Source organism: Camelus ferus, chromosome 32, assembly GCF_009834535.1.
Source record: "Camelus ferus isolate YT-003-E chromosome 32, BCGSAC_Cfer_1.0, whole genome shotgun sequence".
Taxonomy (NCBI): Eukaryota; Metazoa; Chordata; class Mammalia; order Artiodactyla; family Camelidae; genus Camelus; species Camelus ferus.
Window position 1 is genome coordinate 18,906,087 of NC_045727.1, and position 27,523 is coordinate 18,933,609.

The following is a 27,523-nucleotide window of genomic DNA, read 5'->3' on the forward strand; positions in this document are numbered from 1 at the left end:
TTTCTAAGAACTGAGGAGGTAATCCATGAATATGACAAATAATTCCACACTGCTTTTCTTAAAGAAGCTCAAGATGTCTGCTTTCAGAAATATGAGGTTATCTCTGGTGATTTCTACAAATACTAAAAAAGGAGCATTACAGGATAAAAATGGTGATGCTCAGCAGACTGATTTACAAGTGGCAAAGTCATCACGTTTCCAAAAACAGTCACCTTAAAAAAATTTACTAGTTCAATTAATAGGACAAACTATATAGTTCAGTAAACAAAAGATATTTCAGAAAATACAGAAGTGCAATCTCTGCATGTTACAGCACAAGGGTGCGCGGTCTGTCTGGTTCATGGCCGCAAAGCAGCCCTAGACAGGGCCAGGGTGGCTCAGAACAGGTGCTCAATTAAAATCTGATTGATCTTCAGGTATTTTTGTCCCCTTCTATTATAGGTGTTGAGGCCATCTATCTCAAAATGTCTCCAAAAATCATCTAGAACTCAACATCAAAAGAATCCTAGACAGCGCCCCAGGCGAGGGTGCACTGCGGTGTTCCTCCCTGACAAGCTGAGGGCCCCGGGCTCTTTGCAGTTCTTTCGTTGTCCCTTAAGAAGCAACACTGAAAAAGGCCTGGCCACAAATGCAATGCGCCATGTCCTCTGTTCTTGATAGTGACTCTAAAGCATTATTCTTTAAAGGATAGGAGGAAGACATAGACATATATTTTGTTTCACTTCTGTTTAAGGGAAGCGGACAAAAACCTCCTTTTGTAGAGAACTGAATGATGGGAGCAGTATCCACATGGACTTAGGCAGAATTTAGAACTTTTTTAGCTTCCTTGTCTTGGCATTCTCATAAAGAATTACATACGCAATCTCCTCTTCAGCGTATTTCTTGCTACTATTAGCCACACTCTTTTTAGAGATTAATATATTCATATATTTCTAACTCTCTCAAAAGGCAGCGGACAAGGAAGTGCTAAGCAAACGGGACTGTTTCTTACTAGCGTACAGTTCTCACTAGTGCAAACAAAATGTTTTCTTTATTTGTTGAGTACCTACTCTGTGGCTCTGAGGACATCATACATTAGTGGTAAGTACTGGTGAAAAATAAAGCGGGGATGTGGGACTGGGTTGCCAGGGCCGGGGTGAGTAACACCTTACAGTAAGAGGGACCAGGGACAGCACCCCTTACATGGTGTGGGATGGGGTTTGGAATGCTGATAAACACATACACCTGTTCTGGGCTTTCGTCTACTCTTGTCTTCATGGTGTGATTATTCTTTAGAATGAGCCAAAAATAAAAAGGAAGAATCACATGCATGGAGTGGCATCCAGCTCCCCAGGAAGCAAAGGATAGCACAAGGGATTCTACAGGCTGACACGGACACTTAACAGGTTGTAATGTTTGTCCTATTTGGGAAACTTACACTGGAGTTAGTTCTAGTCAAACTACTTCAATTTAAAATATCCAAATACATACTGCTTCCAAAAAGACAGTGTGGCCCCAAGACTGTTAGGTCTGCTTTTCTTCCCTCTGACCACAAGCACCGTGCCTGGGAGTCTTCCTTATACTATGGGGTTAAAGGGTCAACCATCCTGGCATTTATTGACATGTTACCTTTTTCTGCATAATTCTCAGCTCGTCACTCAAGTTGTTATTCACCTTCATTAGCTGTTGTATCTTGGCCTCAGAAGCCACTAGAGCGTTTTTGACCTCCATAAATTCCTGCACAGTGACTGGTCCATCTGATAAATCTGAATCTAGGCTCTAAAAATAAATTGGGGAAAATGTTCACAATCTGAGATGACGATAACATTCAAGACTAACAGCTAAAGAATTTCAAATTCTGACCATGCCAGCTGGATTGCAAAGTTAATCAAACCAAATCAAGGCTTCTGAGAGTAATGCAAAAATCAAACATAAAGGCAGGGCTACTGTAATATTTGAAAAATTTTAAAGTCAATATTTTCTAACAGATCAGACAGTGGGGCTACAAATCTGCTCTGATGATGACTCTGTGTTCATCTGCATTGTCTGCCTTTCTGCTCATTCATTTTTCTTTTTTTCATTCATTATTTCATTAATTCACTCATTTCAATAGATTTTTGCTGAGCATCAGGCAGTGTTCTAGGGGCTTGGGATACATAAGAGACAAAAATTCCTGCTTCCATGGTGTTTACATCCCAACAGAGTGAGAGAGGGAAGAAATAAAAATAAGTAACTGTAGAGTATGATGGAAGGTGGTAAGTGCTGTGGAAAATAAATAGGAAGAGCAGAGTGGGAAGAAGAAAGCTGAAGTAGGGGCGAAGGTGGGTGCATTTTAACCAGATGGGGGGGTAAGCCTTTGGGTGGGTGGGACATGAGCAATAGCCTGAAGGATGTGAAGACATTAGTCAGGCAGCTGTCTGGAGGAAGAGCGTTCCAGCCAGAGGCAGAGCTCAGCTAGAGGGGAATGCGAGGCGGAGAGGAGGAGGAGGCCGGTCAGTCTAGGGGCCCCATCATGCAGGGCCCTGTCATGACCTGGCTTTCACGCAAGTGAACCTGGAACTTCTGGGGAGACTGGACAGAGACGCTTCAGATGGGACAAGTGGCTCCTGCCATCCCCTCCGCATTCCCTGCACCTGCCAATGGCACCACTGTGTGTAAGCTGGAAAACTTGGGGCACATCTCCTGGAAGTCTGTCTTCCCACTTCAAACATCCAACTTGTTGCCAAGACTTGTCTCTTCTATCTTCCTGTTCACCCATTCTCAAATGTTTGCTGAGCCCCTCTCCTGGCCAGGTCCAGGAGATTGAGCAGTGGGTGGGCCAGCCAGGCCCCTGCTGTCCCTGTCCTCAGCCTCACCCTCTGCTACAGGGACTTCTCCTCCACCCAGACCCTCCCAGTGGAGGCCCTTTGGTGAGCCTGTGGCAGCTCTTGTTTGGACCTCTTCAGCCCTCCCCTGACTGGATTCCCTTCCTCCACTCTCCGGCCCCCCAGAACAGTCTTCCCAGAAAGGGACTCAAAGTGGTTAACCTCTAACCTCCTGCTCGGCCTAAAAGCTTCCTGGGCTCTGCACTGGTGGCTGAGGGCTAGGCTCTTCGGTCTGGCGTCACATTCCTGTGCAGTGTGACCCCAGCCTCTATGGCAGCTTTCTGAATCCCACTCCTTTTAGGCTGACCACACGTGACCAGACATCCCCCTAGACACTGCTCTCTCACTTTCTCTCTGCCTGGACCACCCGCCTCTGCCTCTCCACACGCCCACATCCCATGCATCCTTTAAGGCACTTAGTTAAGAGCTATCCCACTTACAAAACCTCCCGAACACCCCTCCTCCACAACAAGGTGTGACTCCTCCACCTCTGCTTCTGTCTGTGCTCATTACACTTGCACCGTGACCTCCCCTACTGGGCAGTGACGGCCTCACAATCGAGAGGGACTAGGCCTCCCTCAGGAGGGTATTATCCAGAGAAGTCACACGCTAAACACTAGATGAAAGAATAAAACCCACCAGCCCCTCCTCACAGGTTTCATAAAGTCAAAACTGCGGCAGGGCTGTGATTTAGCAACTGACTCAGGGACAAAAGACTTCCTATTTTAAACGATTTACCCCACTGACCTCTGCTTGGCCCAAGCTAGCAGTAAACTCAGCTTCACCTCCAGAGCACTTCCCACAGGGCTAGCCCTCAAGTGATTCACAAATAAGGCAGTTTCGCAGGAGGAGAGGCAGTGACAGGGCAACGCAGTCTCCCTTTGTGTGTGCGATGTGCCATCTCACCTTCTGCCTGTTTGCCTTGCTTGCGGCGGCTTCCAGGTCCGTGTCTTCGTCTGACGCCACGCTGTCATAGTCCGGCTGCTCGTTGTCCTGATTCTCAATACTGTGCTGGTTATTGACTGTTTTCAGTATGAGCTCCACATTGTCTGTGAATGGAAGCAAACAACCTCACTTCGGGCTTAAAAAAAACTTCCCCCCCAAAAAACTAGCCATTTAAAAGACTAAAAGAAAACGACAGAAATAGCAAGGTTATATTCACACCAAAACAGGGATAACAGAGTAAGTTATGAATTGGACAGAGAGCCTACTGTAAACTGCGCAGAGAGATTTAAACACCCCTGAGCTGCTTGCCAAGTGCGGGCAAATTAATTAGATGATTTAGGAAAGAGCTGCTCAGGTTCAGAAGGCAGGTTCCCAAGTTTGTAATCATTCAAGGAAACAGGGTGTAGCTCAGAAGTCATGAAAATAGAGCTGTAACTATTGTAAGATGGACTGGAATTCAATTATAACTGTAACTTGTTTACAAAGTGATGTCAAGTCAAAACAGAAAGGAAACTGTTAAAGTGGAGCCTAGAAACTAGGTTCTCAAAGAACAGGCAGATTGGCATTTTGACAGCTGAATGCCAGTGAGAGGAAGAAAAAAAAAGGAGACCGACCCTCTGGACACACACATGCATATCAGGAACGTGTGGTCTACAAGGAAGCAGGGATGATTCTATCGGCTCTCATACATTTTGAATGAAAGATTTCACAAATTATCCAAGTCTCTCCACTTTCTTTCAGGCAACTCGAGCAAACCTCTAATTCCCAATACTGTTTCCGGATCTTTTGACAGATAATATCTGGGTGATAAATTATGTCTGCTTAAAAGGAATTTTAATTTTTAAAATTAATACTTAAAATATACACATCATCAGATTACAGAAGTAGCAAAGATTCAAGGTAGAAGAATGGAAACTAATGCTAGGGTAATCATTCATGGCTATGATACATGTTGTTCTGTTTCTTACCAGTCTTTTTCCTAAGCAAATATACCTACACACAGTCAATTTGTAGCAGTAACGGTCTATAAAGTTGCTGTGAAGACTGAATTAGCAAATTAGGAAGTAGCAAACCTTAAGAGGTCTGGAACAGTTACCTTAATGATTGCTCTGAGTGGAAACACAGGGTTAGCTTCCTGCAAACCTCTGGTCATGTTTTTGTCAACCGATCAATACGGAACCTTGTTTTACATGTATCTTTTTTTTAAAGACACCTTTAATATATATTGTTTATTCACGAATGCTGAGCTCACGGTCAACAGCACTGTAACCCAGGCCTGAAATGTATCTAACACACGTGTTCTCTCCATTGGGCACATCACAGCCCTCCTGCACTCAGGAACCCTGGACAGCTCTTCAGCACTATGCCTGGGGACGAGTTTAAACAGTGAAATCATCAACAAAAAGCATAAAAATGTGAAAAATGTGGCACTAAACAGACCTCGAAAAGGACACTTGCTTACAGTGTGAGCTGAAATCAAAAGCAACGCCTTGTTCAACCTCAGCTGGGAACGTGTATTTTGGGGGACTCAATTTTTTTGCCGTTCTGCACACACATTACCCGTGTAAGTGCTTTGAGTACTGATTCTGAGGTAACACATTTTAATAAGTAGGTGAACTGGCCAAATGGGACCCATGAATAATGAGGATTGATTTTATATTTATACTTACATGTGGTATATTCCCTTGTACGTGTGCATGTTTACAAATGTTTTCCTTACAAAATTGGGATTATACTAAACCTTTTAAAAAAATATTACTTTATGTCATTACACATTCTCTGAAAAAAAGGCCTGTGCACTATTCAGATAGGTGACTAATCACTGCTCTGTTATTATGTTTCAGATGTTTTCCGTGTTGTATACAATATACATACAATATCTCTTACTATTCCACCTCAATTAACCCCTAGAGATGGAACCACCAAAGAGGATGTACATTTTGAGACTTCAAGTTTATGAAAGGACCCTTATCACTGAAACTTCACCAAAATTTAACAAAGTTTCTTAGAGCTTATTTGTACCCGGTTGAGCCAGTAAAACCAAGAAGAACACACTGTTGTCAGTTAATGATTTCTGTCTTTGGGGAAAGCGATGCTGACTGAAAACTGAACTTTTATGGTGTGTATTTCTTCTGTAAAAATGTTATTATTTCTCTAATTAGAAAAAAACCACAAAAATATAGTATCAGGGCTGAGGAAGAAGGGTGATCCAAAGTACAGGGACAGGACCTCAACAAGGTCCTGAACAAGATTCAAAGGGCACCCAGAAACAGATGCTCCCTTCACAATTTTAAACCCCAGTAATTCTCACTGTAGACATTTAAAGTTTATAGTCACAAATTTTAATTCTTTAGAACTCAGTTTTGAAGGTAAGCAACAGCAGGGGAGCTGTAATTTCAATCAAGAGGGTTTATTTTCTTAGGTCCTTTAACAAGATCTAAGTCAGACTTCTGAGATAACTTCAGGATGCAATTTTATATATATATAAGATAGATCTGAATAGCAGTTAATAACGTTGAAACATTTATAGTTCACCAGGGCTCAGAGAGAGAAACTTTCCATCACAACATAGCACTAATAAAACTTACAAGGCTTTAACTAAGTTGTGTCAATGGTGGCTTTAATTATTATTATGTTCTTTATAACTTTAACACTTGTGTGAAGTTTAGAAGGCCAAAGTAGCAAACATTTAGAGGTCTGGAACTGTTACCTTTTGAACCAGAGAGAGGGCTGCCCTGCTGTCTCCTCTTGGCGTCACTGAGAATGTCGATAACCAGTGTGGCAAACTCGTGGGCGTTAAACCGAGCTAATTTCTGTCTGCCCTAAGGGTGAGAAAATTGGAAATTGTCTCAGATGTAAAAATATAAATATTCACATAAAACTGGTAAAGACTGTTGTTAGACTTCAGCAAAGACCTTCCAGCATACTCAGTCACAGCCACAATTCCATCAAACCTAACATTTTCCTTATGAACAGTCCAAAATTATTTACATAATAGAACTATTTAACAGTTAACTTCTCAAAATGCATATTTATTTTTGTAAACAAAAGCAAAATGGCTCTACTGAATGCCTTTTCCCTAATATCAACTCCATTCTGAAGTAGACCTACTAATAATAAAAAAAATTAATTTGGAGGGAAATTTTAAAATTTCAAGATAACGTTATAGTTTAGATGCTTGGACTCCATCATTACATTTATTTATTCTTAGAGGAGGTACTGGGGATTGAACCCACGACCTCACGCATGCTAAGCTTGCGCTCTACCACTTGAGCTATTCCCTCGGACTCCATGATTACATATAGCTGTGAATCAATAAAAATGAAAAGGGCTTCCTGATTTCCTCAACTTCTCTCCTCCTGATGGGTGCTTAGGCTTTTTTTTTAATGCTCTATTATTACACACAGTGCTCTGATGAAAATCGCTGTGCATAAAGCTTTGTATTTTTAGAACATATTCCCAAATAAGGAATTCCTATGTAAAAGGATGCAGTTAATTCGAAGCCTCTGCAGCCAGTTAACAAATTGCTTTCCTGAAGTCTGCAGCAATTTAAACTCTTACCTGCAGCAGGAGAAAGCCCATTTTGCCACACATCTTTACCAGCTTGGAGCACCTTTTATTATATCCTTTATTAATTTGATGCCTTTAGGCTGCTTTCCTTGATTACTAATGAGGTTAAACATTTCTTCACATTTGAAGGCCATTAATATTTCTTCTATGAATCGTTTTATATTCTTTCCCAGTCATCTATTAACATCTATTGCTTTTCTTAATCAATCTGTGAGTGGTGTGTCTGTGTGTGTGTATAAAGGATATTAACATTTTAATGGATCAAAAAAATTTAAACATCAGCCCTGCGAAAATAAACCATCGTATCAGCCATTCCCCAAATATATCTACTTCTCGGACTCGGCCACTTGCCTGGTTGCGTGTCGATGAGTACTCGGGATTGACCGGAAGGAAGGGGACGACAGTTGTCTCGGTCACCAGGGTGCTGTGGTTTTGCGTAGCAAGCCAGACTAGCCAGAGGAAAGAGCCAGAGATAGGATCTCATCACCACGGGTGTGCCACCGCTCCTCTGAGAGCCGCGGCTCCCACGTTACTAGGGAGACTCGGAGTAGCACACTCCGAAGCCGATAGACACAAAAGTTAGTATCGACAAATGTTTTATCAAGACAGTAGAAACTGGGCAAGTAACACTCAGGCTGGCAGCTTGTTGCTGCCCACTGATGACAAAGCTTAGTAGATAAAGCCACATGTTCAGTCACCTGCATCAGTCTCTCGCCTGTCAACTTCATCATACACGTCCATGGCAAGTTCTTCAAACAAATGATTACTTAGCTGAAAGTAAGAACATATCAGGGACACAAGGGACAAGGATTAACACTCGGAGAATGAGCAGAAATACAACATATTCACCTATCTACCTCCAACATCTAATCCAAAGCCAGTGCCTACTTAGTGAACACCCACTGTTAATGAGACAGTAACATTTCCAAAATAGTACAGGCCCTCTGGAAATACCTGCTACCCACAGCAGCCTCCCTCCCTCCCTCCCAACATGTGCCATAAGGGAGACAAGAGGCATCTAAGGTGTGAATCTCAAAGCAGGTTCTGGGTCTCTGCTCTTTGGGGGTATCACCTTAAAGTCTCTCCTTCTGCTCTTTCCTGACAATGTTTGCCAAGTCCTCACCCCCATAAGGGATCTTAAACCCTTGGTAGGATAAAGAAGCCAGAACACGCCATTTTGAGAGGCTAAAACAGGTCACTGCAGGAAAACACCCTCAGGCCCTGGTGACATCTGTCTTCCTCCGCAGCAGTCCTTCAAGCCCCCCCCAAACTCCTTGAGCGTCCCCAACCAAGGACAGCCTGTCTCATCAGTAGGCTGTCCCTACGAAACAGGCCCCACAGACAGGAGTGCCCACCTGGCAGCAACCAGGACAGGTTGCCCGAGACAAGGCGCAGCACCCCAACCCCAGCCCAGGCCGGCTCCAGCTCCCTCTGCACTTTTTCCCTCATGAAATGCACCCTTGCCTCTTGGTGGCTTTCCTTTTGAGTTGATTGCTTCCCTGCTCTGTGAGAACAGACACTGAATTCGTTCCATTCGCTACTGTTCCTTACACCCCGACACGGTACCCGGCACTGAGACGGGACTCAGTCAGTGGCCATTCACACACTGACCAGAAGGCATTTTATGCAGAATTTAAAGCTGGCTGCACAGACCTCATGGGAACTCATTAAAATGGGTACAACACATTGTCAGGTGACAAAAGCAGGATACAAAATTCTATACTTATAATTACGTCTCAGTTAAAACAAAAAGATTTCGCATCTGAAAGAATTAGAAAAAGCAGACCAAAACATTGAGCCTGAATCCATTAAGAATACAGTGAATGAGGAGGATTCCCCTTCTCTATTTTCTAAATTTTCCCTAGTGTGGTTATATTACATTTATAATTCAAAATAAACTGACAGGAGGGTGGGTATTAAAAAAAAACAAAAAACAAACTCTGAGAGCCTTTTGCTGGATAAGGTGGCACAGAACTGGGAAATTGAACCTGCATCTCAAATACCCAGTCTCTTTCCTCTAAGGGGTTATAAACTAATGTTATTATTACTAACAACAACTACCAGAGCAATACCGCTGAGAGCTTATATTCCAAGCACCTTGCTAACATCATCATATTAAATACAACACCTCTCTGAGGACAGGAACTACTATTATCCCACTTTACAGATCAGGATACCGAGGCACAGAAGTTGGTAGTTCATCTAAAGTCACAAAAGCCAGGAAGTGATGGACCTGAGATGCAAGTTGAAGTCTCTCAAAATATTAACATTTACTAAGTCAAGAAATACATTAGTCTTATTACATTTCTCGCAGCTTTTCATTAGGGAGAGAGGAAGGAAGGGAGGAAAGGAGAGAGGGAGAGAGAGGAAGGGGAGGACGGGGATACTGTAGGATAAACTAACTGGTCCTGGTAAGAGGAGGAGCCCGCAGGGCGTGGGGAGCTCACTCTTACTGAGCAGCTCTGATCTGCCACCCCTGCTGGGTCATTAGCTCCCTTTCTAGGCGAGGGCACCAAGGCACAGAGAGGCTAAGAAGCTTGGCAGAGCTGAGATCCGTGCCTGACCAGTATGACCCAGAGCCCAAGCTCTGGAGAGCTATACTCAACTTTGCTCCAGATATTTAGCTAGTGCCTGCTGTGTGCTAGAAGTATTACAGAAGTAGCCCCAGCTTTCAGCCTAGCAAATGCAGAACAGGACAGTCAAGGGGAGTGTGGGTTTTATCTATAAAGTTTGAATTACTTAAAATAAAAATTGGCTTCCAGAGTGCAAGTAATTAAAAGGAAGTCATAGGCTATTTAGTGCTATCTGACTCAAAAGCTTATCATCTTAATCATCTTAGTATATGAACTCCTTCATTTAAGAAAGGCAATAACACATATACACACAAAACCATAGATACAGAACACAGAGACACCAAACAAATTGCATAAAATACATTTATTTCATATTACAGTTAAATGCTAGTCATGAGAAATTCATTTTATGTACTATTTAGTACTGAATATTACATGAAGTTCTAGTGAAGAGTCTTGTGTGAAAACGGGAATGAGGAGTAAGCTGGAAGGGAGGGGAGCTGCAAGTTCAGAGTCAGGCTTTGGGAAAACCCCCACCCTCGCTGTGAAGGGGCTCAGATTTCAGCTACTTGCCTGACGAAAGGGAGGGAAGCTGGGAAAGGAGAACACTGCAGGCCAAAGAGAATTCCTGAAAGAGGGCTTGAAGGTGGCCTTGAAGGTGCCTCAGACTGCTAACCTTTAAGAATTATTTAAATATACGCACCCCCCCCACACACACACCTCCAGCCCCTCCCCCACACACAGCGGGAACCAGAAGAGAGGTGGGGCAAGAACAGAAGGGTGCCAGTTGGATGACGCCCTTAGAGGTTAAGAAAAGAAGTTAAGAATTTGGTTCTGATCTTGAGAGCGATGAGAACAGCTGAGGTGGTTAGAATGGCTGGGGAAGCACCCTGGTGAGGCTTCCTCTGAGAGACATCATTCCCAGAGGAGTAGATTTCTCAGGGTCCTGACTAAGGCTGACTAAAGTGAGCCTGTGACCTGCAGGACTGGGCAAACTCTGAGCACAGAGCCCGGGCAGAACCAGCTCTTAAAAGTCTATGTTCACATAGCTCTGATGAACGGTGTGGGACGTGCACGACCGTTATGACAGGGGCTGGACCCCAAAGGGCAGCCAGTCAATCTGCGGTACTCACCATTCCAGCATCAGCTTTCATCATTCTCTAGCATCCTAAGAGGCTACAGGAAGTAATCCCAAGAAGCGTGTCCCACTCCCTCGTTTACACTGAGAGAAACTAGGGAACTCATGGGGAGAAACTAGGGAACTCATGGGGAGAAACTTCCTAATGTCATAGGCACAGTCCTCACTTTCAAAAAGACAGATAAAAATGGCATTATTTGAAGCAGAGAATAAACTGGATAAACTGAGTAGTACTTTCACTCTTTGATGGTACTGGATGGTCTGTTTCTGATTTAACATCCTAGAGCATGGAACCAAGTCACCTGATGGACTCGGTAGAGGGCTGAAAACAGGTATTAGCGGGACACACAGTTTTCCACACTGGAGTTCGCTAGGCAAGAGAGATACTCACAGACTGAAGCTTCTTCTTAGCAGCTTTTGCCAGTTCAGACAAATCCAGGCTGCTAAGAAAACGTACAAAACTAATAAGCAAATAAGTAAAACCATTCTCATGAACTCTGTAGAAGATTAAGACAGCCAAGGGATTCGGGTATTAATTACAGTTCATGGACATGGTCAGAGGCCGAAATTCTACAGCCCAATAGTCAGTGAGGAAACTTGGAGGAGAACTTGGCGAAAGTAACCCCTAGAGATATCGTAATCATGCAACATGGTAAAGAAAAAGATAATGCACCTACTAACTAAAAGACAAAAAACATTGCCAGGGTCGTCCCCAGGCCCTTTAGGGGAGAAGCCATAATTTCTGACGTATTAAAAAAAAAAACAACCCACAATAGAAGAAAATTCAAAAAGGGGAGAATGCGAAAAACTACAATGGCAAGACTACATCCGGAACAGCAGTTAATCATTTCATAAACTCTTGATGGTATTTGTGTAAAGGCAATTGGCTAAATGAGGGTTTCAGGTTCACTTCTGCAGCTGTGAATTCATCTGACCTTACAGACCAGGGGTCAGCAGATCAGAGCCCACTTTTTGTTCAGCATATGAGCTAAGCATAGTTTTATATTTTTAAGTGGTTGGGGGGGGGGAAGGCCAAAGAATGGTATTTCATAACATGTGAAAATTATATGAAGTTCGAATTTCAGTATGCAGAAATAAAATTTTATTGGAAAAGGCACGCCCTTCATTTACATAGTGTTCCATGGATGTTGTCATCCATAAGTGGCAGAGTTGAGTATTTGCGGCAGAGGCTCTCACAAAGGGCCCAAAAAGCCTAACATATTTACTAACTACCCCTTAACAACGACAATAACAATTTGCTGGTTCCGGTTATAGACAAAAGAAATACTTTCTCACACTAGAGAAATAGCCTGTGATATGTCTATAACCACAATACACTGTCACAGCTGGTTAAAACTGTGACGGCATCACTGACTCCCATTTTCTTATTAGCAAATTTGTTACTTGCACTCTTTCAAACTTAAGTTTTATATGGTGGTTTACTTACAGCCGTCTTATTTCCAAATTGTATAGCCGTAAAAGAGAAAAATGTATGGGCTTTGTTAAATACAAAATATAATACACTTAAAGACTCTACAACCAAGGCAATATTAGCGACAGATAAAATTGATTGGTATTGCAACAGCCTTACCTGTCTGCCATTTGAGGTATTATAAAGTGCTGTCCATTTTTGTGATCTGAAACAGAAACCAAGCCAAAGTTTTGTTCATACAAATACCGTTAAGATTTGTAAAGGAACACCACTATTATTTTCTCAGTTTACGACGTGCAAAATTAGTATCTTCCCATAATTATGAACTATGTGGGGAAACAGAAGTTGGCAGGCTGGCTTACAAATTCCCAAAATCTGGCCAATAGCAACGATCATTTCCTCCTTTTCTTCTGGTAAAAGGTGATCCTGACATCATTAGACTGAAGGCCTAGGCTCACCCTAGTTCTTACACTTTGTTTGTCCCCGGTATAACTGATGATCTTCAGCCACAGGAAGAACACTGAGGGAGCTGAGTTAGCTCAGAGCAGGCTTCCATCAGCTCTCTGTGTGAAACGGTGGAGCTTCCTTGAGCTTTGGTGGCTCATCTTCAAATTAATCAATCAGCATTCAACAGTCAGGGCTGGCCCGGGTGGTCTCGGCAGAACTGGCAGGGGCTCCATCTTCTTTAATGCCTCCTGACTGAGTCCTACTCAAGCTTCTGGAGGCCATTGATCATGTGCCAATGAAAAAAGCCACTATGAGCATTCACATCCATGTTTCTGTGCAAAGGTAAGTCTTTACTTCTCTCAGGTAAATACCTAGGACTGCTGGGTTAGAGATAAATGTACGTTTAACCTGGGGGAAAAAAAACTGCTTGACTTTTTTCCAGAGTAGCTCTATCATTTTGTTTTCCAACCAGCAACACATGAGAGTTAACACTTCTTCCACATCTTCCCCAGCACTTGGACTGTTGGTATTTTTCTCTTTTTAATTTGTCACTCTAATAGGTAGGTAGGGGTATCTCACTGGGTTTTAACTGGCATTTTCCTAATGGCTAAAGAACTCCTCTCTTCATGTGCTTATTTATCTGCCATGTGTATGTTATCTTTGCCCAGTTTTTATTGGGTTGTTTTCTTACTGTTGAGTTTTAAGTATAAATATTCTAGATCTAAGACCTTTGCTGGGTATGTGATTTCCAAATACTTTCTCCCAGTCTGTGGCCTGTCTTCTCATTCTCTTAACTACAGTCTTTACAGAGCAGAAGCTTAAATTTTTGAGGAAGTCCAATTTATCAATATTTCCTTCTATGGATTGTGCTTTTGGTGTGACAGTTAAATACTTTACAGAAACCAAGATCACTAAGATTTTCTCCTGTGTTTTCTTCTAGAACTTTTATAGTTTAGGTTTCACATTTAGGTCTACTCCATTTTGAGTTAGTTTTTATACAAGGTGTGAGGTTTAAGTTGAAGTTCAGTTTCATTTGTCTGCATATGGATATTCAGTTATTCCAACACCATATATTGTACTATCCTTCCTCCGTTGAACTGCCTTTGCAACTTTTGCCAAAAGTCAATTGAACATATTTGCATGGGTCAATTGTGTGGGATTCTCTATATGGTTTTATTGATATACATGGCCATCTTTTCACCATAACCACTGTCTTGAGCATAGAAGAGCTTTATAGCAAGTCTTAAAATTGGGTGGTGTGATTCCTCCCATGTGATTACTGTTCTTTTGCAAAACTGTCTTGGCCATTCTGGTTCCTTTGCCTTTCCAAGTAACTTGCCTTATGTCACTGGTTAGGACCTCTGGTGCAATGATGAATAGGAATGGTGAGAATGGACATCCTAGCCTGGTTTCGGATTTTCAGACAAAAGGATTCAATCTTTCATTATTTAAGGACGATGTTAGCTGTGGTTTTTATTTTTCTTTTGCATTTTATTTTTGATTGAAGTACAGTCAATTACAATGTAGCTGTGGTTTTTCAACTGATACTCCTAATCAGATTAAGGAAGTCCCTCCTATACCTAGTTTGCTGAGGTTTTTCTTTTTTCTTTTTTTTTTTTTTTATTGTGAAGGGATGTTGAATTTTGTTAAATGCTTTTTGTGCATCAACAGATAAGATTATATAGTTTTCCTTTTTTTAGTCAGTGTAATGAATTACATTAACTGGCTTCCAAATGTTTTATCAGTCTTGTGTATCTGGAAATCCCACTTTATGCTGTATTTTTCTTTTTATGCTTATTGGATTCAATCTGCTAACACTGTTGAGAATTCTGGTGTCTGTTCACAAGGGCTTTTTTTTTTTTTTTTTTTTTGCCCCATCTTTGCTGAGATTGCTATCAGGGTAATGCTGGCCTTAGAAAGTGACTTGAGTATTCCCTCCCTTTCTGTTTTCAAAAAAAAAAAAGATCATGTAAAATGGATGTTATTTCTTCTTCAAATGTTTGGTAGAAAAGTTTCATTTTATGTGCAAAACTTGAAACACTTAAAACTTAACACTTAAAAATACCTGCTAAGAATTGTAATTGCGCCGCCTCCCTGGCTCCCTTGTCTTCGGAGACGGCCCGCACTTTGACTATGGATCTACTTTTTTTAACCTGAGCATCCAACCCCCACACCTTGTGGCCTCTCTCTTGCCTTCTGAAACAGCCTACATTCTATGTAGTATGTATCTCTCTAAACGAATCTACCTTTACTCAAAAGAAAAAAAAAAAAGAATCATAATTGCAAAGCTAGCAAGCCATGTGAGTCATAAACCATAGTTATTGTACTGCTGGATGGCAATAGCACTTCAGTTGGTCACAGTATTTTCCAGTGAAATCATCTCGGCTGGGGTTTTCTTTAATGGAATGGTTTTAAGTACAAATTCTTTAAAATACAGGATTATGTATTTACATTATCCCTTTCTTCTTGGGTAGGTATTGGCAGTTTATGGCTTTCAAAGAATCGGTTCATTTTCTCTAAGTTGTCCAATTTCTGCACACAGTTATTTATAGGATTTTGCACTACTCTTCAACATCTGTGGGGTTTGTAGTGATACCCTTCTACGTGTATTCCTTCCTTTTTTCTTTGTCAGTATGGCTATACATTTATCCATTTCACTGATCTTTTTGAAGAATCAGCTTTTGGGTTCACTGATTTCTCCCTACTGTATTCCTTTTTCACTTTCATTGATTTCTATTCTTATCTTCATTATTTCCTACCTTCTGCTTGCTTTGGGTTTATTGTGCTCATCTTTTTCTAGTTTCTTGAGGGTTGGGAAGCTTCGATTAAGGATTTGAGACCTTTCTTCTTTGCTAATGTAATAATTTAATGTTATAAAATTTCCTATAAGCGTTGCTTTAGCTGCATCCCACAAACTTTGAATGTTGTGGTTTCATTCTTGTTCGTCTGAAAATATTTTCTAATTTCCATTGAGACTTCCTCTTAGACCCCTGGATTATTTAGAAGTATGTTGTTTAATTTCCAAGCATTTGGGTATTTTCCAGTTATATTTTATTTATTTCTAGTTTAATTCCATCACGGTCGGAGAATATACTTTATAGGACTTTAACTCTTTTAGATTGGCTAAGGTTCTTTTCTTATGGCCCACGATATGATCTATCTTGGTGAATGTTCAACCGCGTACTTGAAAGGAACGTATGTTCTGGTGCTGTTAGGTAGAACATGCTGTAAATTGTCAATCAGGTGCAGTTGGTTGGTGGCTTGGTTTCAGTTCAACATCCTTGCTGGTCTTCTGCCCCTGGTTCTATCTATTACTAAATGAGGACCACTGAGTCTCCAACAGCAATTGTGGACTTGGCCTTTTCTCCTTTCAGTTCTATCAGATTTGATCCGTGTATTTTAAAGCTCTTGCTGGGTGTATCCCCACTTAGAACTGTTGTGTCTTCTTGGTGAGTTGACCCTTTTAATTATCGTGCTGTGTCCCTCTCTATCCCTGCTAATTTTCTTTGCTTTGAAGTCTACTTTGTTTGATATTAATATAGCCACTTCAGCTTTCTTTTACTTAATATTATTTTACACCTTTCTGATTTTTAATTTACCTATAACATATATTTAAAGTAGGTTTCCTGGACACGGCATGCAGTTAGAGCTTGTTTTTTAATTCCATTCGGACAACCTGTGCTTTTAAATGGTGCATTTAGATCATTAACATTTAATGTAATTATTGTTATATTTGGATTTAAGTCTATGATTTTATTATTTAGTTTCTGTTTGGGCTTCAGTTTTTTGTTCCTCTCTTTCCTCTCTTTTTTTGAATCAAAATATCTTTTGATTATTTGGGTAGTTTTTAATATTCCATTTTAATTTATCTCTAGCGTTTCTGATCAGGTATCACTGCATAGTCTTTGAATGGTTGTGCTGGGGGTTCTTATAAACATAACTTTTTACAATCTACTTAGAAATAATATTTTACCATTTTAAGAAGAATGCAAATTTTTTTACTTCCATATTTTTTACCCTCTCCCCTTTCTGTTGTGATTGTCACATGTATTACACTGACATATGCTGAAAACCTCACCAGACAATGATATAACTTTTGCTTTAAATTGTCATATATATCCTAAAAACTTAAGAAGACACACAGTCTATTACATTTATCCAGATATTTATCATTACTGTTGCTCCTTCATTCCTGAAGTTCCAAGATTCCCTCTGGTATCAACTCCCTTCCACCCACAGAACTTTCTTTAGCATTTCTGGTAGAGCAACTAATTCTCTCATTTTCTTTCATCTTAAAATGTCTTCATTTTGTCTTCATTCCTGGAGGTTATTTTCACTGGAAATGGAGCTCTGAGTTGATAGTTATTTTCTTTCAGCACTTAAAAAAATACCATTCTACTTCCTTTTCGTCTCCATGGTTTCTGATGAGAAATCCAGTCGTTCAAATAATTATTGTTTTATATGGTGTATGTCATTTTTTTTCCTTGGCTGCTTTCAAGATGTTTTCTTTCTTGGTTCTTTTGCAGTTTGATTTTGATGTATCTAAGTGATGATTTCTTTGAGTTTATCCTGTTTGGAGTTCTCTGAGCTTCTTGAATTGTAAATTGATCTCTTTTGCCAAATTTACAGCGTTTGGCCAATATTTCTTCAAATATTTTTTCTGCACCACATTCTTTCTGATCTCTTTCTGGGAGTCTGATGATATAAAAGTGACCTTCTGATTTTGTCCCATAGGTCCCTAAGGCTCTTCTCAGTTTCTTTTTTTCTCCCACTCTTTTTTCTCTCTTGCTCAAACTGGATTATTTCTAGTGATCTATTTTCAATTCACTGACTCTTCTCCTTGTCATCTCCAACTGCTATTAAGCCCATACAGTGAGTTTGAAAATTTTAGTTACTGTTTTTTTTTTTTAGTTCTAACATTTCTATTTTGTTCTTTTCTGTATCTCCCTTTCTCTGCTGAGTCTTTCTATTTTCTATTTGTTTGAAGAATGTTCACGCTTACTTCTTAGAGCATCATCTTACTATCTGCTTTAAAATCTTTGTCTGATAATTCTAACATCTGAGTCATCTGGGGTTGGCACCAGCTGACTACCTTTCCCCTTGCGAGTCTTTGGGATTTTCCTGGTTCTTCATATGTCAAGTAATTATGGATGGTATCCTGGACATTATGCATATTATGTTGTGGAGTCTTTGGGAGTCTTCCTTAAATCCTATGGGGAATGTTAATATTTTGTTTTAACAGGTAACTGATCAGACTAGGTTCTGCCTCCTGGGCCAAGTGGTGAGAGAATTGAGGAAAAAACAAAAGCAATCAGGATTCCCTTCAGGTTCTTGGTCAGAGATTTAGGCACCTGTGTGTGTGTGGCCACTGCTGTTGCCACTATTGAAGCCTAGGACTGCCTAGGGGCCAGGATGAGGGAAACTGGAGGAAAAAGGAGAAAAAAACCTCCAGGGAATTCCCTGACTCTCTGTCCTGTGGGAGTCCCATTTCCTGCTCCTCAGACCAGACAGAGAAGAATTCTTCGCACCTGATATGCAGTTCCAGGTTTGGGGCTGTCCAGGAGGCCAGATCAGAAGTAAAATAAATAGGACACTTACCACCAGCTTGGTAGCACTTTGAGCTCCCTAATCCACCTGCTAGAGTCCTTAGATGGCTACTCAATGCATTTGGTCCAGGGTTTTAATTGTGTTCAGCAGAAGAGACATGGAAAGGTGTGCTTAAACTCCATCTCACTGGGAACTGGAACCACACTAGGGGCTCGTAACTCTATTGTACAACCAGGGTGGAGAACCACTGTATACATGCACGTAGATACTCTACGTCAGGGGTTGACAAACCCCTGTAAAGGGCCAGAAAGTAAGTATTTTAGGCCTTGTGGCCATATGGTCTCTGTTGCAACCTCTCAACCTACTCAACTCTGCTGCTACATGCCAAAGGAGCCATGGGCAATGTGTAATGTGGGTATGGCTATCTTGCAATAAAACCTTATTTAAAAAAAAAAAACAGGTGATAGGTTGATCTGACCTACGGACCATGGTTTGCTGACTCCAGTTGTACCTCACGAACAAAGCTGGTTATCAGTAAAGTTCACTTTTTGACTTTTCCCCATTCCTTAGATAGTGGAATTCTTCAAATAACTACGAAAGTTACGGCTTTGCATTTCCATTCCTACTCCCATTATGGACAAGAACTGTGGTGCACATTCAGTTTTGGTTCTTTGATTCTTGAAACAGTCCCTACTGCAGAGCTGAAGTTTTAAAAACTAAAATTCAAGATGTGACCGACATTACATATTTTACACATAACTGAAAATGCTACAGTTATCATTTCAAAGAGAAATCCTTATTCACAATGTTCCCAAGGGAACCTTAGAGCACAGGTCATAAATAATAGTGCCCCAACTTGTTTTTCCGGAGACTGACCGAGCGGAGGTGTGGAGGGGCGGCTGTCCTTTCACTCACCTGGTTTCCTGCCACAGAGATAGAAGGCTAGTCTGTCAGTCAGCTCGTACTGTATTTCTACAAGGCGTTCTGCCAGCTCATGGTGCCCTCCTTGCCTACCAAGAGAAAACAAAGGACCATTTATAATGCTTGCTGGCCACCGGCTCTGGAATAGGAAAGTACAGAGACGTCCCCTGAGATACCTGAGTGATTTAGCAAATGTGACTTCTTAGAGTAATCAACCTTTTTGTATGAGGTAATCTGTCAAGGTCTACTTTGAGTCCCACCTTTATAAAACTGTTTTCACAATCTCAACTTCTCCCTTCCCTTTATTAATTTAGAAGACAGAATACTTAATAAAGAATCCAAGGACTTATGAGAGGGATAAAAAATAACTTCATCTAATGAAGTCGAAAATAAGATTAATCAATGGTCTAGAGTAGAGGTTCTTAAAATTTTTAACTAGAGTGTTTTAAGAAATATACAGATGTCCAGGACCCACCCTTGGAAATTCTGAGTCAGTAAGGATGGGATTGAATGTGGACATCAATATTTTGAAAAAAGGTCCTCCCCACCAGATGCTTCTCATGCAGCCAGTCTGACTTCTAGATGAGAGTTCAGTAACCACCTCAGGGTCTTCAATTCAGGCAGTGACAGACCAATCTAATGCGTAGCTAGCTCTTATCTCCTCGTCTTCAATTTCCGTAATGGAAAATATTAAGTTTGCCTTTGAAACAAATACTTAAGCTGCTTGAAATCCTGTTAGTAACAAGGCATACAAATAAATCATTAAACTGAGAGGCTACTCCATGCAAAGTATGAGAGGAAGCTCCAAGGTAAATAATAATAAGTGTCATTTACTGAGGGCTCTCTTCCTCTTAAAAGATGAAATCTGGTTTCTGCCAGTTTCTTTTCCCACAAATAATGCACTACAAAATATTCTCCAACCTACCAGTTCTCTACCTGGTCTCCAATCTTTGACTTTTTTCTCATTTTTTAACATCTGTGACATCAGGAGTATCCTACAGTTGACGATACACCATCATTTAATTGGCTGAGTTTTTCTTTTTTAGTGGTGCATGAAATAATGATGACCCGTATAATCAGGGGGGTGTTAGACCTGATGAAATACTGTATTCCTCAATACCTTAGCTCTTATTACTCCTGACACACTCTGCTCTACCCAGTCAGGTCCCCTGCTGTGCCGAACATGCCCTGTCCATCCCTCCCTCCTGAACTTGACCCATGTCCTTTTTTCCACCTGGAATAACTTAGCTTCTCTTCACACAACTAAATCCAACCTACTCTTCCAAGACCACCTAAAGACATTTCCTAATGATCCGGGCCACAGTGGAGAAATCCTGTATATGTACCCATTCTGGTAATGAGTCCTACATTATCTTGCCTCATTTAACTCTTACATGCATGTATGAATCCTCTCCTCCATGAGAGAGTAAATTCAAGGAAGGCAGAGTTTTGTCATTTCACCCATTTTATCCTCTGCAGAGCAGAGTATATATAGTTCTCTGCAGTTAACACAGTTAATCTGGAGAAAGAAGGAAACATGATCCATCCTCTATCACTTAAACAATATTCAAGACTGATCTGTGGATTTATTTCTTCCCCCAGCATTTCACAGCCAAAATTTTCAAAGAAAAATTTAAAGAATTTTACAGTCAGCACCTAGATGTCCACTACTTAAATCCTGCCATTAACATTTTACTATACTTGTTTAATCACATATCTATCGTACAGATTTGTTTCTAAGTTCATGTAATGACTAAAAGTATTAAAAAACTGAGGAGTGGGTTCTGTGATTCTTTATATTTGACTTGGACTCCAACTATGTCTCAAATACCACTGTGTTAGAAAGGATTATGTGAAAGACTGGAAGCAAAGCATGCTGATTACTGGTTCTACCTTCCCTGACTTTGCTTGGTTCTAAGATCCTATGTGTCTGAAATGTCTTCATCTGCAGAGTAATAATAGTGTAAATCTTAAAAGGAGTTACATGTTAATCGTACACAATTTAGCCACTTAGCAATGAATTGTATACAACATATATAAGCCCAAACAGAAGGGAGGTGACAAGAGTCTAGTCTCTTACCTGGCATAATCAACAGGAGTTTTCCCACTAGCATCTTGTGTGCCTGGGTCGGCTCCATACACTGCCAGTAATTCCGCTTGTAAAATCTGCCCTGCTTTGGAGGCAACGTGGAGTGGGGTGTTTCCTTTCTCCTAAGAATCATTAGTAAAAAGTATACTTTAAAAAGCAAATTAAGTAAATGAAGGGCTACATGAATACAACCGATTAAGTTTCAATTTAGTATCTGCATCAGTTCATGCTTTCTTACAGGGTGAAAAAAGTTGGCTTGTGCTCCTAAAGATAACAGCCTCAAACAGGTTTCAAGATTCCCTGTTCTCACGCTTGAATGGAGTTGCTGAAAAACACACAAACAAGAAAGAATGTTTGTTAAAAGCGTAAAGAATGATGTACTAGAGCAGCTGGCAGACCACTGTAATATATGTTCACAGCAGTAGTTCATAATCTGTATTTAGCTTAATTAAGGTGGATGAAACAGTCTCTCCCTTATTGGTCACAACCACCCCAGGGCTCTAAGGCGGGGGTCAGGCCCATTTTACTGATAAGGAAACTAGGGTTGCGGAGGCTGACCTGCCCAAATGTATGCTTTCGTCTCAGTGGCACAACCAGATCTTGAGTGAGAGGCACTGTGAAGAGGTGGCTGAGCATGGCTCTCAAGTCTGATAGACTTGAATTTCAAACCATATACCCTTCAAGCTGTATGACCGCTAGGAAGTTCTTTAAGCAATCTGAACCTCAGTTTCTTCATCTCTCAAATGATAATAATGCCACCTACTCATAAGGTTACTGAAAGGAGTCAACGATACATACGGAGCCTGGTACGTAGGAAATGCTCAAAGAATACAGCTGCTATTACTATTGTTGTCGTTCTTTGTTGTTATCAAACCTAAGGCTTCAGGGTGTCGCATCCTGTACTGTGTAAACCACAGGATTCTGCCTTATACCACACCTCTCCACAGCACTGTTCCTAGACTTGTATACGACGATTTAATGAAGCCTTTCAGGGTGACAGACAGGCCTGCAGTATGCCAAGTTCTGTACCATCACAGAAAAGCTCTTATACATTCAGAAGATGAGCTGCCTTCCTTCAAGCCTAACCTAGAACTGCTCCAAATGCAGTAACCCTTTATATAGGAATGGAGAAATCTACTCTAACATCTATATCCAAGTCTTTTTTTTTTAATTAATTAATTTTTTAAACTGTATTAAAAAAAAACACATACCAAATCTTATTAATGAATGGAAGCAACAATCATACACATTTCTGAAAGTTTAAAATTCTAAATTGTGAGTGCCTATTCTCTGTGTATTTGCCAAAAGCAGTGCTTTGAAAATAAAGATGGGCATTTTCATGGCATCTCTCAAAAACATGCAAAGGCCAAAAAAAAAAAAAAAAAAAAACCATGCAAAGGCCCATGTAAAGAAAACCATCTACTCATTTTGCAAGTGTAATAAGCCATCCCCTGTACTACAGCTCTGAGTCACACCCTGCTTCCTGAAGATCCCACTCAGTGTGCAACCTAGGAACCTGAAGAAGTCTTACAAACCTTCCAGTCCCTCCTAGAAATAAACGTTGAGATGGCTCCCATTTCAAAGCTAAACAAACCAAAAAAGTACAGAAATACAATTTTAGAGCCGTATCTGAAAAACACAAATAGCTTTCCAGATTCTTTTTCTCCTCTTTGCCCCTTGTACCTCCACTAACATGAACGGCTGCCATCTGAATTAAGATTAAAGAAATCAACTGCAAAAAAAAAGCTGTTATTAATTACTTAGTATGCAGAAAAAAGTTTTGTTTTGTTTTTCTTTCTTTTTAAGTTTGTTTTTTTTTCAAACCAGACAACTTGCTGTTTCATCCAGCAATTTAGGGATTTTAAAAGGTGTGACCCACCTTACTAAGGTCTTTGGCAGTCACGCTATCATCATCCCGGCAGGGCAAGCGGTGGACAAATGCTAACATCTGATACTTGGCTCTGATGAATTCTGCTTTATTAGGACTGGTTCGAAAACAAAAAAAGAAAACAGTTCACTTGCAGTTCAGATACGACATTCCCCATTCTTTAACTGTAAGAAGAAGAGGAAGTGGCCCACATCCCCCACTTAAAAATAAAATGAACAATACTGAAGTTAAGTTTCAGCAGTGTGCTAAGAGCTGAAGTCTGAAAACATACATTAGTCATTATAATGGCCAGGACTGCAGAATACCTGCTTTTTATAGCATCTTTCTACTCTGTGTAATTTGCTTAATTGACCTAGCAACGCTGGGAGGAAGCAGCTCTTCAGCCCAACCTGTAGGTGAGGCATCAGGCAGACTGGAGCTCAGAACCCAGATTTCTGGTCTGACTGCCTGTTGTTTGAGCATCTAAGCTCAAATCTGATTACATTAACAGCTACCAAGCCTTAGTCTTAAACCATGAGAAACCATGACTTGTGCTTGGGTTACCACGCAAAAGAGATGGTCCTGTGCCTAGCCTCCCTCTGCATGTCTAACAGCAAAGAACTCAATGCACAGTCGGGGTGACCACCTCCTGGGCTGCCCCTGTGGAGGCTGGTCAAGAACAGCTGCACTCCTTTCAGTGGGCCCCATGGGTGACGAAGAAATAGGAGTATTTATAAACATTCCACTCACTGTACTTTATCCTGCGGATTAGCTTTGCGTCTTCCACTCATGATAGAGGCAGGGTCCAGCAAAGAATGCTCCCATATGGAATTAGCACCATTATTATACAAGGTTTCAACCATCTAAAACCAAGCCGTATAAAAATCACACTTCAATTTCTTTCCAGAAATAGCCAGCGGGAATCAGTGACTAAACTGGGACAACAAAGCCCCACCACAAACAATAGCATGACTGGGATATGATACCCATCATTCTTTCCTGATTTTAGAATAAGAGAGATCAACCTGTCTGCAGGGCTCAGGTCTCACCAGGAGGATACCTGAAGACCTCAGTGGGTTTGATTATATTTTTCTTACAGATTATGAAGAGTACTCTGACAGTTTAGGATTTCCCCAGTCTGATGATCCAAACACTATGTTCAATATTCTTAACAAGCCATGTACCATCTAGACTATCCACTTAGTATTCTTCTTTAAATCTACTTTCTAAAACTCACACTAGCAGTTATAATTTGATGTGCTAGTGAGAGTTTTTTGCAACCATTAAAGTAAATATTTGAGTATTACCTACATCCATCTTGAGTACCACTGGTGGTTCACATGCCAGACTCTGGGACTTGTTGTCTTAGGTCAATTCTGGCATTTTAGTTTAAAATTTTTTTCTTAGAAATCTGGAAATATTTATGTATTTATGTATTTATTAAATGGAGGTACTGAGGATTGAACCCAGGACCTCGTGCATGCTAAGCACGCACTCTACCACTGAACTATACCCTCCCCCCAACTCTGGCATTTTAAATTACTCATCTCTCGACTTCATTCAGATCCTATGATATAATCTGTACTCCGTATAATCTGGGAGCAGTAAGCACACACTTTCACATGAGAATGAGTTGCTAGAAACTTCTGAGCAAAAACTTTTCATAAACTGTATCTCCCAATTTCATCACAAAGCACAACTCCTGACGTGGCCCTGTCTGTTTTTTACATTAATGGAGATACTGTCACATCAGAGATCAAAACTCACTTGATCTGATCCCTTGCTTCATACAGGCAAGTTTAAGAGACATTTTGTGCAGCTGCCTCAGATTTAGTAAAACATGTGCCCAAGACAAATGAAGGCAAAACACATGCTTAAGTCTCAGTTCTAACAGAACTTGAAGAATGTGCCCCCCAAAATAGAAGTACAGGTGACATGACAATGGGCCCCAAATAAAACAAAGAGCCCACTTTAACACTTAGCAGAGTGTTAGGCATTTAATCAAAACATGTTAATTTAATTGGGTCTCTAACTAGTTATAAGAACCTTAAGAAAACTTAAATCAGATGTTTCAGAAATGTCCAAGGAATTCCAGTCCACGCTTCTGTCAAAGCAGGAAATTTAATGAACAGTTTCTAAGGCAGTCACTTTCGGAAACATTCGTCAGAAAAGACGGACTGTTTTAAAAACAATTTCTGGTGACATTCTAGAAAGTCAGCAGCGAAACATTAGCAAGAAATTTTAATGACTGTCTACCTATAATCGAGCTTTTAGGACAAGATTTATGTTAGGAGGGAAAAAAATCTTAAATGATGAATTCAATACTTATGTATCACATTGATAAGCATGGCACCTCTACTCAATCATGACGCAAACACTTCTGTAAGATTTAAGAAGTATAATTTCAGTTGCTAAAAACTTAAATTAGAAACCAGGAGAAGTCTTAGCCTTTACCTGAAGCAATGTTGGAGGCCACGGTGTGTGTTTAAGATGCCTTACTTGAGAGATGTGGCGCCCAAGGCTCCGATGGACACTACAGCACTCATCGCATATAAAAGTTCCCCTGTTTACTGATGCCCAGGAAGGATCTGGAAAGAAGGATGAAATCAGTGGCACGGATACCAGGTGGCCAGTATACTGCCAGATGGCAAAAGATGACCGAGGTTTGGTTTTTCAGAAAAACAAGACATTTTTGCTGTCTTAAGTCTTAGTATGCTAGTCAACATATCAGGCTGGTGAGCTTCTCTGATGATGCCACCTGTCTTGGCTGGGGGTACAATGTTAATTGAGACTGAAAACAGGAGTTGAAGCCCTCAATAAGCAGTTATCTCCTTTCTTGTTCAGGGCCACAGCCTGCAGCCCTCATGTGATCTGCCATCTCGGGCGTGGGTTCTTTCATTCAGTGTAAGAGGAGCCAATTGAGAGGGTTCAGATCAATCATTTCAAATCCATCTCCACAGATGGCAAGGTGACATAACTGTGTCAGTCAACAGTCCACATCGCATCATGTGAAGTGAGTGGTGAAAAGACTGCTACCCTAATCCCCCGCTACACAGCTACATGCCTCTGGGCTTAGCAGGAAGCTGCATGCAACACAACTGCAAACTGCTCTGAAGACTGACTGGGAAACCTGGCCTCCTCCACTAGGAAACGTGCTGTGACATCCATTAGTTGTTTTAAATAAACTGCTGAGTCCAGTCTTGCAACTGATCTGAAAGAACAGTGGCTTCACAGAGGCAAAGATGTAAAATAAAAATGACTAATATTTTTGGTGTGTGCACAGTACTTTTTTTCCTATGAAGTCCCACAGAGCTTCATTAGACTTCCTTTGAAACGAGGAATAATTCACACTCGGTAAGCAGTAAGAATAACTGACAGTGGAACTAAACTGAATCTTTAGAAGCTCGACATAAAGACAGACCTACATTTCAGCACTCACCAGGGGGTGACAATAGGTGCCGCTCAAACTGCCTGGCTTAAGGGTTGTATTTAAAAATTCTTCGATGTCCACAAAAATCTCTAAAATGCATGTACACTATCTTTACCATTTTTAACAGTTTATTCAAACCCCTTCCAACCATATAATGAAAAGTTATGGGATTTCAATCAAAGACAAATCCTGGGAGTCAGAGAATGTAGTGGTTAAGAGGGCTGACTCTGGAGACAAGCGGTTCTGGGTTTGAATCCCAACTCTGTCACTTCTTGCATAATGATCTCAGCGAGTTACCTCTTTGAGGGTCCTCATCATGGATCAAAGGGAAAGAACAACACACATCAGGGGAGTGAGGATACAAAGAGTAAGTAGAGTTCCTTGCATACGGTTAAGTTCTCAGTAGCGTCCGCTGCTATAACCTGGAACGTTTCACATGAACACTGTATTACTACAGCGAAAAATCTCAGTGGGGTCTTCAGGTAGTTGAACTCAGAGTAGGATATGAACTAGATTCATTTAAAAGAAAGGTAAACTGTTTACTAAAATGTGATCATAGTTAATTAAATGTGTGCCAGGAACTAAAGTACCACTATGTCATTCTAAAAAGCAAAGATTGGAAACATCAAGATGAAAGATCCCTACAAACACATACAACAGCTTTGCTTTTTGCTGAACAGTCCTGCTACTAATCACACTCACACACACACACACACACACA

The 27,523-nt window shown here is 40.8% G+C and overlaps 1 protein-coding gene across 20 annotated transcripts in view; it reads right to left on the minus strand.

Moving 5' to 3' along the window:
* GIT2 (GIT ArfGAP 2) overlaps window positions 1-27,523 on the minus strand; it is a 46,869-nt gene that overhangs the window by 16,978 nt on the left and 2,368 nt on the right. For 12 of the 20 annotated variants that reach the window (XR_004316663.1, XR_004316661.1, XR_004316662.1 and 9 more), the window contains exons 2-14: window positions 25,827-25,960; window positions 24,123-24,235; window positions 23,385-23,490; window positions 21,744-21,830; window positions 21,497-21,627; window positions 19,411-19,505; window positions 12,661-12,706; window positions 11,461-11,512; window positions 8,057-8,129; window positions 7,710-7,807; window positions 6,499-6,610; window positions 3,750-3,892; window positions 1,609-1,758 (exon numbers count right to left, since the gene is read on the minus strand). Coding sequence is in view for 16 of the 20 variants with exons in the window: in XM_032471672.1 (XP_032327563.1) it covers window positions 1,609-1,758; window positions 3,750-3,892; window positions 6,499-6,610; window positions 7,710-7,807; window positions 8,057-8,129; window positions 11,461-11,512; window positions 12,661-12,706; window positions 19,411-19,505; window positions 21,497-21,627; window positions 21,744-21,830; window positions 23,385-23,490; window positions 24,123-24,235; window positions 25,827-25,960 (1,340 nt within the window). In the remaining 4 variants the exon portion in view is untranslated. The remainder of the gene's footprint in view (window positions 1-1,608; window positions 1,759-3,749; window positions 3,893-6,498; window positions 6,611-7,709; window positions 7,808-8,056; window positions 8,130-11,460; window positions 11,513-12,660; window positions 12,707-19,410; window positions 19,506-21,496; window positions 21,628-21,743; window positions 21,831-23,384; window positions 23,491-24,122; window positions 24,236-25,826; window positions 25,961-27,523) is intronic. The other 8 variants (XM_032471674.1, XM_032471673.1, XM_032471669.1 and 5 more) reach the window with 4 other exon arrangements.